The sequence below is a fragment of the Lepeophtheirus salmonis genome, chromosome 13, assembly GCF_016086655.4.
Source record: "Lepeophtheirus salmonis chromosome 13, UVic_Lsal_1.4, whole genome shotgun sequence".
Taxonomy (NCBI): Eukaryota; Metazoa; Arthropoda; class Copepoda; order Siphonostomatoida; family Caligidae; genus Lepeophtheirus; species Lepeophtheirus salmonis.
The window spans coordinates 9,386,720-9,407,683 of NC_052143.2; the positions used below are offsets into that span (position 1 = coordinate 9,386,720).

At 29.7% G+C, this 20,964-nt stretch overlaps 1 protein-coding gene across 23 annotated transcripts in view; it reads right to left on the reverse strand.

The window, feature by feature from the left end:
• Cadps (calcium-dependent secretion activator 1) overlaps window positions 1–20,964 on the reverse strand; it is a 78,041-nt gene that overhangs the window by 45,021 nt on the left and 12,056 nt on the right. For 21 of the 23 annotated variants that reach the window (XR_011783408.1, XR_011783407.1, XR_011783405.1 and 18 more), the window contains 6 exons: window positions 6,397–6,760; window positions 6,171–6,338; window positions 5,951–6,102; window positions 5,776–5,879; window positions 3,251–3,477; window positions 1,217–1,380 (listed from right to left, as the gene is read on the reverse strand). Coding sequence is in view for 17 of the 23 variants with exons in the window: in XM_071893066.1 (XP_071749167.1) it covers window positions 1,217–1,380; window positions 3,251–3,477; window positions 5,776–5,879; window positions 5,951–6,102; window positions 6,171–6,338; window positions 6,397–6,693 (1,112 nt within the window). In the remaining 6 variants the exon portion in view is untranslated. Of the gene's footprint in view, window positions 1–1,216; window positions 1,381–3,250; window positions 3,478–5,775; window positions 5,880–5,950; window positions 6,103–6,170; window positions 6,339–6,396; window positions 6,761–7,015; window positions 7,117–20,964 lie in introns of those variants that run through there. The other 2 variants (XM_071893065.1, XM_071893062.1) reach the window with 1 other exon arrangement.

Here is a 20,964-nt window from a genome sequence, read left to right on the forward strand (position 1 = left end):
AACTTTTCTCGAAAAAGCTAAGTTTTGACAATTATTTTAAGAGAATTTTATAATTGAAATTTAACTATTTGGAATTTTTTTTTTTAATTAAAATTCAATTTTTTAAATTTTTCAAGAATTTTTTTTTGTGGTGAATTGCTATGTATTTTTGAATTACTTGTAGAAAAAAGTTAATTTTTTGTTAACAACTGAAAATATTTTTTTTTAAATTGTGAACAGCCGTGGTTTTGAATTTTTTTTCCTAAAAATTTAATATTTGCAATTTTATTGCTAAATAATTAATTAGGTGTGAAGAACTCTGGATTTTTGATTTTCTTTTTCCAAAAGATTTTTTTTTTTTTGATAAAACCTACAGATATTTGAAATTATTTTATAAAAAATTGACTTTTTCTTTTTTTTAAATAAATCCGAAAACTAAGCCCTTCCCCAAAATATAATTGTGTGGATGCCCTTGTCTTTTCGATATGTGATCGATTGAATAATGGTCAACAGTTAGATAGGTGATTCAATTTTGATCCACGGTCTGAGACTGATTCTTAACAGGAATATTTGTATAAATGGAATAAAAGAAATGAGTTTTAACACTTGTACAAATCTATGTACAACTAATGTATAAAAACCCGTGGTCCAAATATATTAAGATTATCTAGCCAGCGGAATAAAGGAAGAAGAATATATCTATTTTTAAAAGAAAACAAGTTGGAACTCATTTTCTGCATCTTACTTTTTAGTCGACGTGTATTTTCAAAAAAAAAAATATATAAGTGAATCATCATTGAAAAAAACAAGTATACCTATTCAATAAAAGTTTTAAATACTCTTAATGCAAGCATAATAATATGTTTACAAAATAAGACGTATTTTTTTTTTTTTTTTTTTTTTGTCGTGTCATGTCATGAAATTTACGTACTTAGAAAAGAAAGAATACAATTTGAAGAGAATGTAAAGGATGTAAATGATTTCAGCAGTCGATAAATTCACGAAATGTTTATTGAATAGTTTAAAAATAGAAGATTCTTTTTTTTTTTTTACATTTCTATAAATATGTTGTCAAATACAAATAACATTTTGATTCTTTGTTCTTATTGTTTCAATATTTAAAGCCCCCCCCTCCCTTGACTTATAGATATTATATTAAACACATTTAATTCTGGTTGTCTTTGAGGTAAAACAAACTCTTATACATAAAATAGAGTCAAATGTAAACTTTACTTACTTTTTCTTAAATTTAGGAAGACCTAATTTAGAGTCGGAGGTTGGACCTTTTTGAACTGGCAAGGATTCTAAGTTGGACTTGAGAGTGTTGATGGAACTATTTAATTCCTCGATATACAGGATTTCCATCTCTTTCAGCACAAATTTGGGCATTAATTTGCGATTCTGTTGAAGAAGGAAGAGTTAGAGAAACTTGACTGATTGGTGTATAATGTAATTTTGATATAGATTTATGTGGAAATAAAATGCCAAATAAGGGAAATTGATTCAAAGTTGGATACATAACCTTTAAGAGTTGACAATGAAGAAATGAATTACTCGTTCAATTCAATTGTACCTCAGCAAATCATAATAAAGAGAATGTTTTTTTTTTGTTTTTTTAAAGAAGCATTATATGTCGAATTTTTGATTGACTAATAAATATACAACTGTTATTCCAAGCAAGTTAAAATTCACTTTCTATTAGAACTTTATTCAAGTTAAAAATTATCCATAGAGTATGAAAATGAGTATTTAATTTGTTACAAAAATTTATCAGTTATAAAAATCAGTAATTATGTTATTAGAACAAATAAATATTGGGATTATTTTTTTTACTTTTGGAGTTCTGACATCAGAAAACATAAACTGTTTTGATTATTTTCCGATTGACTGGATCGCAATTTTGTGAGAAAACACCCTATTATCATAAAATCCTTGTTAGATTCAATATGTTTGTGTTTCATTCTAGTTAAAATAATTCAGAGCCCATCAATTCTGATTTTTTAAGGTTTACCTTAATGTTTCCATCTGAAATAAAGTCCTTAGCAAATAACTACAAAGTTACTTGATGGATTACATACATACAAGTGGGAATTTTAAGTCCGGAATGTTTAAGGATAATGTATATTATAATTTATTTTCCCAAATTAATTCAGCTGTTCGCAAATATTCTGCTCCTACATGTAAGGGTCTGTAGTCACTCAATAAATCACCTCCAGCTTCAACCCCAGCCTCCAAACTGGCTCAGAACCTGTCACAGGCATTGATAAGGAACTCCTTCTCCATATCGGCAAAAACCTTGAGAATGGAAGCCCCCTAGGAGTCAAAAGTGTTATGTGTACGTTTATTGAACTCTCTCCAATACGCCCCTCAAATAATACTACACGGAGTTCGGATCCAGTGAGCTAGGAGGCAACATTTCCTTTGCCCCAAAACATTAAGGTCTAAAAAATGTTGGTTTTCCCCGAATAAATCCAGTTTCAACTACCCTATTAGACAAACTGCCCCTATGTAAAATTCTAGCATGACACTGGATCTGTTAATATCAACTTAAGCTCCTGTGGGAGTGCGCCCGGCATGGAGGACACAATAATGGACGCACAGAGTATGTATTCGGAGGAGTTCTCAAGGATTTTGTACTTTTTCTTATATATTTGGGCCGGCTAAATATGATGAGCATACTTTCATAAACATAGATTTCAGGGTTACCAAGATATTGAGGACTAAACTTGTTCCGGATTTGAAATCCCCACCCTGTATATATATACAGCTCATTGTTTCACCAATATTTCGATACCAAAAAGCAATATACTTATACATTGCCTCTATGGTATCGATACTGGTTTGATTTCACTTAAATATTTCATGTTATTGTTTCTATTCTCTCAGGAACGGCATATTTTTTATTTACATACAATTAATAAAATAAAATATTTACATGCATCATCTTTTTTATTTTGTAAAAAAGTTTTTATCAACATATCCAACAAATTCAAAGTAACTTTTAAGGATTGTATTGCTTAAAATAAACTAAAAACTAATTGAACAATTCATTAATGTCCAGATAGTAAGTATTAATGCTGGATAAAATATATTGCAGGGGTGGAGTTTCTTAATATATTGTTTAAAAATTCCACTAAGATTCGATAATTAAATATAATTTTGTACATTTTGAAAACTTTTTTGCAGTTTATTAGAAATTATATTTTAATAGTAAATGACCGCTTTTCTAATAATGACCTCATGTACACCTAATAGCAATGTATGAACTTACTCTTTCCATCTCCGTAACCTTTTCTTGCCTAGCATCTAGTTCTCGTCGAATGGCTGCTGCTTGCTCATCAGTAGATTCCAATTGCATTGCATTGTACAAAAGTTGATGTTCAAATTTTTTGACATTGAGGATTTGTTGAAACAAGTCATAGAGTTGTTCCTTTGTCATAATCTCATTTCCTAACATGGCAGTGGAGGGTCTTTGTCCAGGTCTTCTCGTATCCTCATCTTTAAAAAAAAATACAATAAATTAGCCTTGCATTCATTGATAAGATCGATGAGGTTATCAATCCAATTGAAGACTTTTACTTGTAAGAGTTAAATATTAGTGTTAGTTTATTATACATGCGAATAGAAAATACAATGGATCTTTCTAATCTTATAAAGCTTTAAAATGTTTATTTGTTCAATTTATTTGTAAAAAAAAAAATAAGTAAGAAAAAGTTTAAGTACAACTTGAACAATGTTTTTTTATTTTCTCAAGCTGTTTCTATTATTTCTTCATTCCTGAGGAGATAATATTTAAGTATTGGGTTACTAGTTTTGAGTGTGCTCAAGAAAAACTGAGGGTTTTTTGGTTTTAATTAATTGTTAATAAAGCAAAGTTTCCTTGTTCTTCGACGCCTAATAACTATGAGTAATGTCAGGTACTCTTGTTAGTAATACAATAGAAATAAATTTTGCAATATAACGTAATATTTGAGACAAAGTTGAATGAATGGTGAAAAAAACCGAACCGATCTAAAAAAAAAAATGAGAGTGGCAGGAGGGGGTTAAGAACGCAGTACTAGGACCGATCCAATACTGGTAGATAACCATTTACGTCATTTTCTCCAATTATGGCATGATTATTTCTTTAATAATCGTAAATATATTCACTGTCTAACAAGAAATAATTTGAAATCAATGATCACTGAGCACTTATAAGGGAAAATGCGGAGAGATCAACAGCTGACAAAACAATCAGTAGTAGTTGTTGATGTTTTGGGATATTGTCCTACATAGGGTGAACTACTTCCTCCAAATGACTCATTCATCGTGGTTGTTTAAAAGTGCTCAATGTTATCCTAGAAATGATTCTTTTTTTCTTTTTTACTGGACAATTCCTTGCCCTGAAAATAGTCTGAGAGAATTGAAATATTTATCTCAGTAGTAAATGTGTTGATGCAGTCAAAAAAATATAAAATCTAGAAAATGGTGCATGGTCTTCTTTTTATAGTAATAGCTTCTTTAGATTATGAAGGAGGAATACGAATTATCTTGATCATGTGTTTGAATAATTTTATTTCTAAATTTGACCTTAGCAAAAGAAAAAAAAAATATATATATATATATTCTCCTGTTTATTACATATTATATCTATATTTTTAAGACAATATACTGTTGATATATTTACTATCTATATTTTCCAAATGGGATTATTATTATAAATAAATAGTTTCTGACACATCAGATAAAAGAAAATGTTAACAATGAACATACTCGTATATATAATGAATGTTGTACCATTAATAAAATTTGAAAAACAGTTCATCTTACTTTTATGAAAATATCTTAACGGTATATTCATATAGTTTTAAAATAAGATTGACTATCAAAATTAATATTTTAACCATGTAGATGTTTTATTTTGTACGGAAAATATTAGGCTAAAAAATATGTTAAAGTATGAAAATATCATGGAATTTGCAAAAACAAACAAGACTTTACTGATGTAACAATGAGAGATTTAACAAAAATGATTTTTTATCCATTGTTATAAAATATATATAAGTTTCATTCAGTATTCCTGGACCCATAAAGTGAGAATAGCAACTCTATAAAAGACCTATGCAGTGATGCTGTACAAAACTATTGGAAAGGGAAGGATAATTGAAAAAAAAAAATTAAAAAGTTGCGTGATTATCCTTCTAAGTCGCTAAATGTATTTATACTATTATCTTCATTGAATTTTCTTGTTTATCCTAAAAAAAATAACTCAGTGAGTTTCACCTATTACTCTGCGAAATGTACATATTTGTTTTGCTTAATTTTTCAAATCTGAAGTACTAGTACTAAGCCAAAATTGACATGAGCTATCAATGATTTTACCTATAACGTTTTATTGATATTTTTCAGCATGAAATACAAAAGTGAAGTAAAAAAAAGGACAATATAGAAAAATTGAAGTTTATTTTGATTTTTTTTTAATATAAGATTGTAAGAAATGATTTTTACATTTTCAAAGAGCTTTTGTAACTGGAGATAGTTAAAGATGGAATATCTACTGAAGCCAATGGCTCTTCTTTTCCTCAATATTTCTCGTCTATGCTCAAGAAAGTTACAAAAGTAAAGGGGAAATTAATTAATTAATATTTACCCTTAATTTTCACATGCATTTTATTTTAAATTGAAACATATTTTAAGAATGTATAAGTAGACATGAAGATTAAAAAAATATCCATGTGATGTCGCACAGCATGACAACAAAGAATTTATAAAATCTTTAAAAATATTAAAATACAAGTCTATTGTATATTCCCTTACCCTTCATTAAGGCATCATATTTTGCGAGCCAGGATGTAACCACAGTTTCTTTACTTAGACCATCAATTTCTGGAAGGGTACGAATTCTCTTTTCAATCTGATGTCTGTAATGAAAAAAACGCCAACATATGTAGATCTCGTTTTCTATGACGTAGACTTGATCCTTGTGACAAACCTGAAAACCTCCCGACAATCATGCTGACTTAAGGCTCCTCCATTCACAATTTGAGCAACTCTATCACTTCTTAAAAACACATCCATATAAATTTGAACAGTGTCATGGAAAGCATCATCTGATGGGATCTGCGTTTCACCCCGTAGAAATGCCTGGATAAAGGACAAAGGAATATGTTAGACACTTAAGGAGGAGAATACATATGTAGGGGAACACGTACTTCTCCCTGGGTTTTCATCTTATCCAATTTATCCTTGGTTACTTTGAGATGACGTCGATTCATATCCGAGGGCTGCTTGGCATTGAAGGGATAGGCAATGGATCGAAGTACAAAAACGTAGAGCTGTATCCGCATTTTACGATCCTCTTCTTCCCTCTCGTGTTTTTCCTAAATAATAACAAAAAGTTTAAGAGAGTGATTATGAAGGATAATTAAGTTCCCTTACGTTAAGTTCTGCCTCTGTGAGGTGTTTATCTGAAGTCAAACTAGGAGAGGGTGATCCATTTCGATCTGTTTTCCCTTGACCCGGAGTTGTTGATGACTTGGCACTCCCATTCTCCAAAGTTGACATGGGACTATTGGATCGAGGAACAGTGGAGGATGAATTTGGAACTTCAAGATGTCCGCCCCCAGGCCCTGAAATCCCTCCAGGACCTCCTTTTCCCATAGATGAAGCATTATTGTATCCCTGGCTTGCAAGTACGTCCTCATCTTCTTCCTCACTTGAACTTGGCTCCAACATGGTTCAAGGGGTGGAGAGAAGAAGACAGGGGGAATCCTTCTGAAGGGAATTTGATGATGAAATATATCTGTTTCAAGACAAAAGGAGAAAAGATGAGAAAATTATTTTTGAAGTGGTAGAATAGTAAACATTAGATAATTGAATTTCGAATGGGTTGTTTGCTATATGGGATATATCATTAGTCTTCATTTGGGTATATACATAATATTTAAGGTAGATATATATATACCTAATGATATTTTTTTAATTTTTCAGTTATAAGTAAATATGATGTAACAAAATTAAAGCCTCCATCTTTTTCTTAAGTTAGGAATCAACAAACCTTCATTATTTCTTTGTTTTGTTTTTTCTCCCTTTTACTAAGCCTATAAAAATAATGTCCTCTTTGTTCCATTGTTCAAAATTAATTGACAATGGATTTAAAATGATGATTTAAAGAAATTTATTTTATTTATAATAAAAAATAATAATAATAAATTAGTTCACTTGGGGGATCTACGACACTTGGCATGCCTAATGTATATACAGGGATGATGATAATTATTATGAGTTTGAATGGCAACAAAGACCTATCATGGAAAAAAATCAAAGCGGGAGAGTCTCGGTCACATGTGTATTATTTCACAAACACATTCTTAAATATATTTTAAGTCATCTCAAGATGGCATTTTCCGGATTTCTTTTGGTTGTACTATAGGTGGTGTGGTGCTTGCAGAAAGACGAGGAGGACCAAACCTCCACGATTCTCAAGATTTACTATGTAAACATGCATAAATAGCACTCCACCCAGAATCCCCTCTCCCCCCATCGGCTAGAACCTACATTTAATATTGTTATAAGCTATAGAACACGAAAAGGACCATTAAAACCTTCAACTGGAATAGATATTTTTTTTAAAACCACAATTACAGAGTATAATTTCGATTCCAAGCCATATTTGGAAGGGAAAGAATAATAGAGATGAAAATTAAAGTCTAAATTAATGGATGAAAACATTGAAGCATATGATAGATTCATAATTTATTTTGTTGTTATGATTAAAACTCCTACAAAATGTGATGAATCTTTAAAAAGTTGATTAAAATGAAGGATCGATCTTATTTAAAAGCTAATTTTTTTTTCTCAATTGCATTATATTCTAGCTGAAACACAAGAATACACCATTTATTACAACTTTTAAAGATTTGAAGTAAAAAAAAGAAGGTCGATTCTGATTGCTTTTTTCAGTTTAACTTTTATAAATGCGAGGAAGCAAGGGATAATTTTTTGATCCGATATCTTTAAAAAATTATTTTTTTCACCGGATTCAATATTTGCCAAATGATTATAAGTCCTGAAATTAAATATAATTAGTCGATTATTTGACTCATTACAAAAAGTAATGAATTAGAGGCATGGAAATGTACTTTTATGTAATGTATTTTATTAGTATTTATTATAGATTTAATAATCTATTCGACATATTTATATTTAATTTCGAAATAATATTCACTCAATCCTTCATTGTTTATTTAGTAAATATTCCGTAAGAAAATAATAAAAAATTATTCATATAAAGTGTTTCTTAATCTTATAATGCCATAACAGTTTTGGGAAATCCAATAGTCTACCAAATAATGAACAAGTTTGATCAAATGTGGCATTGATACAGTATGATAAAATGAACTTCTTGTTGTTTACGGAGCTTTATTTTATAGTTTCATCACGTCCTTACCTTTATTGTATCACGCAACCTTTCTTCTGTAAAGAAACAAAATATAGGTCCGAAATAATCTGGTAGTAAGTCAAATAAATTAATCATACCAAGTACTATACATCTCTTATACATTCCAAGACTATCACCGTCATATATCATTTCTTTGCCATTTTAAAATATATTTTGTAATATTTAAATCTACATTGTATTTTATTTAATAGAATATTACTAAGCAATACTATAATAATCTATTAAAAGCGTAGCTATGAATTTTTATTACTATATGATAGTCAAAATTTCATCATAAAAATAATAAAATGGCCAATATATATCCTATAAAGAACCTGGGATCAACAAGAAATTGCATTTATATTTTCTTTTGGAAAGGGATCAAAAGTATAGAATAACTTATTAATTTGATTATTTATCGAAAAGAATACATTATGAAATAACCATGACGTATCAAGCGAGACGAGAGAATTGAGAGCTGACAACAAAATACGTAGGGTATTTTTGTCGAGGTAATGCCGTGTCATTTGTTTAAATGGTTATGAATTTAAAAATCTTTTTTTTTAAATTTTATTAATCGAATCCCTTCTATGAAAATACATATTGACATTTTGCAGAAATTAAGTCCAATCAGTCTATTAATAAAAGTAGTTATCTACAATTTTTGAACTATTTACTGGCTCTAATTTAAATATTTATTTACTTTATACTAGCGTAGAAAATTAGGTGCGCCAGTCAGCCTATATTAATCAATGAAATTCTTAATTTATATGTTTGAAATATGTGTATTATACACTTTGAACAATGAACTAGGTTGGTAGAAAGGTTGAATAAACCTTAAAGCCTTGATAATTCATTTGTCTGGTATAGGATTATTCTTAAATATGAGAGATAATATATGTAAAGCCAATAAAAAAGATTTCAAAAATATTCCATTCTAAATAAGATCCTTCATTGTACTTGATTTTTGTATGATTTGATACATTTTGTAGGAACTTTAATCAAGATGACATGATCAATCATAAATCTTTCATATGCTGTAATGTTTTGATCAATTGATTTTAACTTTTATTTTTATTTTATAGATATTTGACCATAAAAACGTTAAAGGGTTCTATTAGCCACACCTATGTAAATAAGTTTAAGATAAATATACAATGATTTTGATTTATAAAGAGTATCTCAATTTTTTTAGAAAATATAGTGCGGATCCTCTTTTTTTTTTTTTTTTTTCAATGACATTTTATTTTTAGAAGAACAAAAAATAGTTTCGTTGGACTTTTTTAATAATATTTGTTAATATGTATATATTTTTTTTTTGGGAAAACGATACATCTTTCTACTTTTTAATACTTTTTTATATGGATTTCTTTGATCTTTGATATCCACAAAATTCACTCAAAGTTGATTTAATTACAAATCCATTGTTTAATAACTCAGTTTTATTTTTGTATAACATATTTTCTTTTTAATTAGATAAAAAATGAGTCATTGTCCTGGAGTTTTGAAAATATTGAGTATTTAACCTCAACCAAATTCTGCACCAATAAAATTAGAATCATATTAATAATTTTTTAAACTAGACCCCCTAGAAACAAATTCCTTTTGTAAAATGAAAGATAAACTAACTATTTATGCTTCAAATCAATATATTTTGCTAAAAAACCCAAATGAACAATAATACCCTGAAAAGGTGGTTTTCTTATCTTTAAATTTTGACATATAACTTTCTGTTGAATAAATATAAAATTTTGATGACAAAAAGTATATTTTAATGTGAATTAATCTGGTTTTCTTACTCAAAAGTCAGTTAAAATGTATAACTTTGCTAAAAAATTCAAATAAAAAATGTTTGAAAATCGGATTTGATGAAATAAAAGAAGTAGTTAGAAGTTAGTAATATGGATATGAAATACGTTTGAAAACATAATATTTCGCTGACTTGTTTTATTCATTTATTGTAGTACAGCCTTTTAGTTCCACCACAAAAATATGATCAATGCTATTCAGAAATCATGAGCTTAATAAATCCACTAGATAATGCCGTTATGATGTTTTTTTATTTTATTGGTGTGCCTGATTGAAGTGCTTATGGATGACTTATCACCAGATAACCAATAAAATACAACTATTGAACAAATTGTTGAGGAGCCAGGCCCTTTCTCCTGCTAAAATATATGGGATTAATTAATTTATTTCGTAAATACAATTCACAGGTTAAATTATTATCTTTATTCAACCAAAAGTTTAAAGATAAAAATTACATTAAACTTTTGACATTTCATTATATATATATATATATATCCTTCTAATTTCCCAAGAGGAAATTTAAAGTTTTTCATTCTGTCTAATTCCCTTCAAAGTAGAAATGGGTGACATAGAGTAAGATAATAAAGCTATATAGGTATGTAGATACAATCAATATAGTATATAAAGTAGAAACGACCAACATCTATGTGTGAAATGCGTTTCATGTGTGAAGCTGGTTTTATGTCATTTATTTCCCAAACATAAACTAAAATTGTACAAATTATATATGCGTTCGATTAGAGATTATTTTTGTGACCTCAAATGACTTTTAATATCATATCTTGATATATAGGGCGACCCATGAGTCTTAAAACATCTTTAACAACCAAGAAAGTACACAAATATTTAATTCTTGAAATATATTATTACATCATTGCAATCAGGGTTAACTTTCCACCATTGGCGGCAGCTACCTCTTTCCACACTAAGGAACTTCTTTACAAGCTATACGAATAGTCTTCTCCAAAAAGTTATCCCACGAAGACACTATGGCATCCCTCAAGTCTTCGACACTGCGGTAAGAAGTCAAACTAACCTCCCAACTCAGAATGAACTATATGGGACAGTCCTTTACGTTGAGAACTTGAAAAAAAGGGAGCACATCTCCGTGTTTTGGAAGAGATTTTGCAGTATGTAAAGGTGCTCCGTCGTCCTGAAAGCAGTAAGGCCCTTGGCAGTGCTGTTCCTGGATCCAGGGAAGTAATTTGGACTTTAACATGCACTGATAGACACGCTAATTGACCGTCACACCCTCTGGAATGAAGATCAAAGGTGTCTTCATCCTGCATGAGTTAATATCTACCAAGACAATCACCTAGGTCAGATTTTGTCCATTGAACACGCTGGAGCCGTAAGGTTAATGCCCTCATTGTTCCAACTGAGCAACCAGTCATTGTGGCTGTTGAAAGTCAGCTCCGCCACGAAGATGTTATGGTCAGGCCAAATGATTGAAACGTGCGTATAAGAATTGAGAATTTTATATGGTCCTTCACCTGGGCCTTCCTCTTAGCCATTGTAGACGTACGTCTTCCTCCTCAGGTCCTCCGAGACCACCCTACGCACGGTTTCTTCAGACCCACCAGTCTCATGAGCCACCTTTCTCATGGAGCACTTCTTTTTTCTGTTGATCTTCAACTTCATGTCTGGATCAACCTGGGTATCCCCCAGAATCATGGGTTACCCCTCTTGAACATATTGAGGTCTTTCAGGGCCTTGGTAATGACCCTACAGCTCTTCCCTCCCAAGACACAAAGATGGAGGTCGTATGAATCATATGCAACAAACAGAATTGAAAAAATATAAATCCGTCTATACCAAATATTGAGTTGAAGTTGATGTCCTAAGACTTATGGGTCACCCTGTGAACTACTTGTAATACAAAAATAAAGGAAACTTTATTTTTTATTAGAGGCGACAATATAACCTCCTTTTTCCATAGGGTAATAAAACAAGTTTTATAAATCAAAAAAGTTTTATTTTTGTTTCATAATGAAAGTAAACATTTAAAGTTTTGTTTTAAAGGGTTTTGAAGATAATATCAGATAGTCTATTGTCCTTTTTTGCTTATCTTTGTACAGACATGTTTTATTGAGAGGTTATGGAGGCATTGTAGTTAACAGAAAAAAAGATACAACATTTTATTGGGAATATATCTGATATTTCATATTTGTGGATAATTAGTTATCTGGTAAATTATTGGCATATTTGCAAGCGTCTTAAAAATGTTAGGTTTTCTGGAAGAAATCCTCTTCTAATTACCCGATTGGAACAAACGATACTAATTCAGAATTCTGGCATGACACCAAATCTAAAAAAAAAAAAAACAATTTTATCGCCTTAACAATTCTCCTACAAATTCCCAATTTCAATGATTTAAGATATTATGTAATAGTAAAAATTACAATTTAACTATCAGTGCGTACACAAGATTATATTTGAGTGGGGGCTTGGTTTTTGGATTTTTTTTGGAAAAAAAAATCGATAAAAATTAATTTTTTGAAAAAAATAATTCAAAAATTATATTACAAATATAAAATTTAATATTTTTTTCAAAAATTCAAAAATGTTCTTTAAAAATTTATTTTTTGTGTGGAAAAAAATTTCAAAAATCCAGGGTCATTCTCAATAAATTAAATTTTTTGAAAAAAAAAAAAATTCTCAGTAATTGACATTAAAATTAAAATTTTGGAAAATAAATTTAAGAAATTCCTAGCTGATTTCAAAAATATAATTTTTTTGGAAAAAAATTTCAAAAATTAAATTTATATTATAAAAATTTTTCAAAAAAAAATCAAATGGGATTTTTTTGGGAGAAAGGTAGAAGTTTGGAGAGCTTAGATGGGAGTTTCTATCGAGACCCACTGTATAGTCTAGACTTGGCACTAAGTGATTATAAACTTTTCAAATATTTGAGAAATTTGATATGGTACTAAATTGTCCTCAAGAGAGGCTTGTGAGAATGAGCTGGTCATGTTTTTGACCAATAGGAGCAAATAATTCTTCAACTGCTGAACTATGAAATGTCCTTCTAAATGAAGAAAAATTATCAAACAAAACGGCACATATTTGATGTTAATCGGATAATCCAAACTATGTTCATTTTATTGTCAAAATAAAGAGAAAAAACGCTCAGAAATCTTTACTTCACCTCTTATTTAGAAATTATAAGAAATAAGCTCCACCTTAATATTTACCTATTTAAATTAAATAGGTAAATATTTGCGGCAAAGAGTGACGGAAACTACGACATATTGAAGCAGCGGGAGTATTAGTGTGCATTTTGATTATGTCTGTAGTATAACTACATATGCGTAAAGTTTCTAATAAATTTATATTTATTTTATGAGAACATTTCCCTCTTTATTTGTAGCAAGATGTAAGATCCTAATATACATTTATTATATAAGCATATAACCAAGTGATCATCTAAGCAAAGGGGTATAGCATAATTAGGATATGCATTAATTATACAGTATGTCGTTAATAGTAATCATTATTACCCTCGGAATAATGGGTAATAAGTAATATGTAATATTTTTAGTAAAAACATATAAATACTCAATAAAAGTATTGTATGTAAAAAAATAGATATCTATTCATTTTCAGACAAATTATATACAAATTAAATGTGTATACAAATTCTTCTTTGATGGAGAGGAGAATGTTTGTGTTTTGAGATATGAACTGTTGAAATGAGTGATGCCCTACAATAGATAATATTTGAAGCATTTGCCTTGATTTAGTAGAGCTTTAATGTCTTTTTTTTAATCATTAAAAAACCTTGGCAAAAAATTCAAATTCAAAGTGTTCTTCCGTAATTAAATCCTACCTAAAAAGCCGGGAAAAGGAAGAACAAAAGCACTTTTGTACAGGGTGATGTCTTTCCCCCCTCTGAGTCATTTTTTTGTAGAATTTGGTTGTAAAAGTGATTTAGAGCAAAAACATCACACATAAAATGATTCCAATTTTATATTATTTGTTTATAATGATATAATTGTCTATTTACAGAATACATTATACTCGCAAAATAATATAATCACAAAAAAAAAAAATAAACTTAGATCCTTCATAAATTCAAATCTGTTCAAATACAGTCTTTGGATGGAATGAATCTCAGCAATGAGTGTTTTTTGACGGCGAGATCAGTACAAATTTAATTATACAAACCCCTTACAACACGGGTATCTGTCATTAATATTTATTGGATACTTCTCATTTTTCCAGTGGTCTTTGCAATTTTGCAAACACATAACATCTTCAGAAAGGTGAAAACCCAAAAACTAGCCCATGCATAAGAACTATATATATATAAATTTTCGCGTGATCTAGTCCTTGAACAGGGCTGGGATAGTTAGATATTATATTTCCATTTTTTATCTTTTATTTACTACGTAACTTTGGATCCGAAACCAACTTTAAAATTGCAAAAAGAGAAACACTAATCTATAGCATCATCCTATTTGAAGATTAAGATCTATAAAAATATATACATATGCAATGGATCCTATTTTTGAAACAATCAAATTAAAATATAAATATTTTTTTGAGCCTCCAAAATATAAAGCACTTTAAAATTTTACGCTTAGTTTTAGTATCTCCATATCGAAATGGTTTATGAATAACTTTTCAATTAAAAAAAGGTTATTTTAGCTAGATTTTATCCATTGGCACTTCACAAATACAATTTTGAAAAACAGTTCAAAACTAATCACACTAACTTTTATCCAAATGAATCAACATTTCCCATAATTTTTTCCCCATTTGTATTTATCCAAAAAAATTGCAATTAAAGATTTAAATAAACATTTAGTTTATGATTACTTTCCTAGAAAAAAGACGACTTCATACTTCAATACATTCAAACAAACTTGTTTAAACAGAAGACAAAAAATGACTCACAACTAGTTTATAAAGATTGAAAAAACAATAATAAGATTAATAAAAAATCACAGAATAACAAAAAAAAACTAGCAAAAGACTGTTAATATCTATAAATTCTTATTTTAATCGTATAAATATTCAAAAAATAGCGTAATCAAAGATACTTGAATTACAAAAGTGTACAATTGGAGCAATTGAAAATTATAAGAATGTTTCAGAGGCGTCAATCTTGACTGACTTGACGTTTCATTTGATCAGCATCTGGACCAACCGTTATGAATTACTCCTCTTTATTATACAAATTTTGAGAGGTTAAAAGTCCATTTTTTATAGTTTTCTTACGAGCAATGTTGTAGAACACATCATTAGCTGTAGAATACTAAGAGAAAAACATTGTCCTAGTGCCATCATGAGCCCACTATACCAAAAAGGATTGAGATCACAGCGCTCCTCCCCGCGGGATTGTCCCAGAAGGCCATCTGACTGGGCCCTCGATGAAGACAATTTAGAATGTATGCATACATGGGACCGGTTGCCCCTTTACAATCAGATGTGACGAGGGAATGTAATTCCTATTCGTCCTTGGGACGGATCCTTAAGACTGTCGGTTCTTTAGACTGCCAACACTAGACCTGATTAAAAGTTGATTTAAATGATGAAGAATCAAACTATCAAAGTTTTAGGACTGAACTGGACATACAGCAGTCTTGAGTCATAAATAAGAATCACACAACACCAAATTTCCGTATTAGAAAAGGAAGTCTACTTCCCAAGAGTAAATAATGTTGACGAAAGCTAAGAAAAAGAAAATTTACTCTTCAGTTTTCCAATTCAAAAAAAAAAAAAAAAAAGCCAGCTAAAAAATACACACAATTTCCAACACTAACAATCAGTGTATTAATATTATATCCGGATTGATGTTATTTATGTAAATATGTATGCACATCAAGTGTTAACCATAACTCAGAAGTAGATGTATATTTATTGACTTAACGATGTTGTGCGTATCTAAAACTTAACCGTACACAATTTATGTATAGTTGAGTTTGAGTAATTTCCATTCTCTTTAAGTGTTAAGTATATACATTATACATTCTATGTACGAAGGTACAATATATGTATGTTCTATTACATATTATATAACTACCTCGTTAAGTTAGATCAATAGCTTTTCTCTTAATTAATAATAATTTTAATGAAGATTATTATTAAGTGAACGACTTCAAGGAGTCACTTTCCTCCTTTCGGAGTAGATATTTAGATATTTTTGTATATACCTTCCTACAATCTAATTTTTAATGATGAAACACATTTTACGTGTAAGATTGATTTGCATAATTATTAGTAGAGATGTTAATATTTGCTAAACTGCTGTCTTGAAGCAGTGGTGGTAGTTCTTAATCCCTCTCGAGAGCCCAGGTTTATGCACAACCCTGTTACTTGCGGTATAGCTATTCTATAGAGATTACTTGGAAGTGAATGTGGTGGTTTTTAACCTCTCTGGAAGCCCCGCGGTTATTTTACACATATCAGGTGTACCTGGAGTGCAATTTGGGAAAATAGGAAAGTTAATTAATTGTCGCTCATCTGCAGATGGGAAGAATATCAAGGGATCCTTAGATGGGTCAGACCTATCTGTAGATGGGACAGATTGCTAATTGAATAACTATAAATGGAGTATGTACAGGCAATTTTTCTGTGGGTACGCACTGTACCTTCTATTTATCTGTACAAGTCATTTAAGGAGTTGAGTCCGTGGCAATTAAGAAAATTATCATTTGTGAGGGATTTTTTTTTTGAGGGGGGAGGGGAGATATGTAAGAATCAAAATACAAAAGATTTAGTACACTCTATAAAATCCGAAAAAGTTTTCAGTGTTGAATGAAAAATTATTGAATTTAAGGTAAATAAATTTATTATACTGGTCATTAATATGACACTTAAAATTGATTCCGTTCCATGCATGTAATCAAATCTTGAAAAACTTCACAAATAAGGCATAATTATAACAGACTAAAGTACTTCAATTTGTCAATAGAAACGTCGTTCAGTAAGACTTTGAGTACTTTTCATGAACGTGCAAAGTTTACCATTATTCAGATATATTATTCATCAGAGTATGTATTATTTTATAGGGATTGGATGTTAATATCTTCTATATAGCTGGGATTGATATCACTGACTCATGCTTGGAATCCACTCTTAACACTACTTTTGGGAACAAGAAAAATCTATGTTACCAGAAATTTATTGTGCTTAAACCCCTAAAATGGGATAAATTATTTTTCAAGGTCCACATTTTAATATTTTTCCTTTGTTTTTTTTAAGCATGATTAGGAAAATAAAACATTTTATTCAGTATAAATTATTATAAGAAGTGTATGCAAAACAAGATACTTGTAAAATTTAATCTTAATCAGATATTAAATTGATTTTTAATTCTGTCAAATTTAAATTATTTGAACTTATTGAAATTTATTATTCTAATATATTTTTTTTTTAAATGCGATATTATGGGAGCATACGTGGATTCCGAACAATTCCAATCACTGCGTTATGCAAAATCAGCAGTGCTTGAAACGGCATTATGCGGGGATCTCCTAAGTGTATAAATAATTATATCATTATTCCTTCAAGATTTATAATTAGACATTTAAATTTAAACTGATACATCCTTACTTTGTAAAAGAAGAAGAAAAATAAATAAGCAATCAATTTCTATGATTTTGTATCAAGATAAAAAGGATGAAAATTAAATTCCTTTGATGTAAAAAAAACTTTAAAAAATAATAATAATAACAAATATCTGGCTTTAACTGTACCTCCCATGGATTTTACCATCTTTGGGTTTTGTTATTATTATTGTTCCCAAGTAGAATCAATACCAGGTGGATCACCTCACGTTGTTACATTTCTATTATGCGTGAATAAATAATTACCCCCTGTAATGAATTGAGTCATTTTCTTTTTAATCATATGACTTTATGAAACCTTATGTATGAAAAGTAATGACTAGATATTATTTAATTTTTTATTTGGAATATAGACTTAATATGTTCTTTTTGATAAAAAATAAAGAAATATAAATTTTGGGCCATGTTCCTTAATGTTTCGACATTGTCAATTTCACAATTTTATGGAAAAATAGAATTCTAACCTACAAAATAGTCATTGTAAGTCAAAATTGAGCATCTTATAAAAAATAATTATTTTTTAGAAAGATATACAATCATTTAAAGTTTTTTCCAACTTAAATTATTGTTTCTTGTCAAGAATAAAAATTAAAAGACCTAGTTTTTTGATGTATATTTTAAAAAAAAGATCCAAACTTTTTTTGAAAAGCGTTTTTCAATCTGGAAAATTACCTAGGATCATTAAATATCTCCTTTAGAACATCCATTTGATACTGTAAATCCCTCCAGTAAGACTTAATTGTATTCCTTGTTGTGGAGTATATAACAGGGGTATCAACAGAGGGTGGGTGTGGAACTTTGCTTTTTACTAGAAAATTTAATGTTTTTTTTGTTTTTTTTTGAAAATTTAATTTTCTGTCAAAAGCAAAGAATTTTTCAAATTTTTTTCCAAAAAATGTATTATTTGAAGAAAAAAAAATCTATAGTACTCAGAGTGCTTAAATTTTTTTTTCCAAAAATTTTTTTTCTCAATATTTGAAATATAAATTTTGAATTTTATTGTCCCAAAAATTTACTTTTTCAAAAAATTTAATTTTTGATTTTTTTTTTTTTCAAAAAAATTCCAAGCACCAAGACCCTCACAAAATATATATATATAAATCCTACTTACCCCCTTGTATAAGTTCGTACTAATAACACCCATAATCATCTCATATCTTTCACGTCTTTATATCGTAAATGACGCTAACGTACAATTACAATAGTAATTACTACAATACAAAATATTATATTTGAAAATAATATGTATTTTTTCACATTCGAATACTCTTTTCCAAAAATGGGCTGGGAAGGGGAGTTTTGCACAATACTTTATACAGCAATACATTAGTTTATATCCCATTTTAGGGAATAACTTTATGAATTTTTTTGAAAGACTCTGTATTCAACTATAATATTCCTTCGTTATATTATAGTAATACCTTATTTTTTGACAAAATACAATAGTGAAATTTACAATTTCAAAGGCTGTGCGCAACCTCTTAACATTGATCAATATGACTCAAACCTTATATTTCTTCATTGTTTATCAATAAAAACATTTGATGACTTTGTATTAACATTTTGAAAAAAGATATAATAAGAACCTGTTTAATGAACATTTTTCATATACAGCAATAGGGCATGAGCGTTGTTTATTTGTAAACAAAGCAACAGAGAGGCAAAATCCAGCAAAATAAGACGACTCCATGAATGATAATATTATTAATTAAAATATAGGTGTCTGTTACTCAGATAGAGTACGGTGTGAAACATTTTCTCAGGCTGCACGATTTGCCTTTAGCATCTAATTTAAACAACAACCTAAAGTCTGTCACACGACATTTTCCATAATATATACAGGGTGCAGTTTTACAATTAAGAATTTTTTTAAACCAACTTTTCTGGGGAACCCTTAGTCGTACAGCTTTAAAAATCAGTTTATCAGATTCAGCAGACAATTTTATACAAGTTCTGTTTACAATGTGTTGAAAATATCAACCGAGTACGACCGTCGTGCAACGATCATTGCCACCCTCCGTGCAGGCCGTGCACCCGAACAGATCATCGACTTTCTCAAGTTGCCCCCTGCCCTCTTTGTAGACGGTGTACAAAGTTGCAAAGGAGTTCAAGGAGTCTGAAGGATGGGAACACCAGCTAAGAAGAAGACAGATCAATCTGCGTACAAAATGGGCTTTCAGGCAATTTGGAGATGTTCTGGTCTAAGGAAATGTGGCCCCTATTTTCCCCGACTGCAACCATTTGGACTATTTCGTGTAGAGGGGCTTGGAGAGGGAGTCCAACAAGCGTCCTCACAACAATTTGGCTTCTCTGAGATCATCCATTATTGAGGCTGTGACCAATTTGAATAAAGATCACCTTATCAAGGCGTGCAGTAGGTTCTTTGCCAGGTTGGAGGCCGTGGTAGAGGCTGAGTGTGGTTGGATTGAATGATTAGGTTTATGGAGGGTCCCTACGTTTGAAAATAAATGGATTTGTAAATATCTCTACTAATTTAAGAAATAGAAAGGTTTATTTCCTGGTCTCAAAAATTCTTAGTTATAAAACTGCACCCTGTATATATTTAGTTTGCTTCCCCCTCCCCCCCCATCCATCAGATTAACAGGACTTTTATCTTGGTGTCAATAACAACTTGTAGAAAACTCACATTTTTATGATCAAATATTCCTGCATTTGAAAGACTTGTTTGGTGAATTTAATATCCATTTTTTGGATTATAGTTCTAGCCTGCTTATTAAAACTTTCAAATAAATAAAATACTCAAAACCTCGATTCATTTATGTAACGTAATTTCGATTCATTTTTTTGCGCAAAGCTAAGAGTATAAATATATAAAAAAGAAAAACGTGGATAGAATATGAATGGCAATAGGTTTTTGTCAGTTTTAAAGAAACTTATCCGCCATTTACGAATATGTATCCTACATATGTGATCCATCAACACAAAAACAAGCTAGAAGGATTTTTCTCAAAATGGAGTGTGGATTACATTTGTATTCTTTTACAAATTATCATGAATTTCAAACAACAAATTATTCCTATTAACCCTTTGGCTGTGCTGTAAATTGCACTTGAGCTTGCCAAAATTCATCATCACCATAAAAGAAGGAGAAATTGATAAATTATATTTGATAAAGGCCATAACATGGCCAATATATGTATCTGAAATCGTATAAAGGCTCTA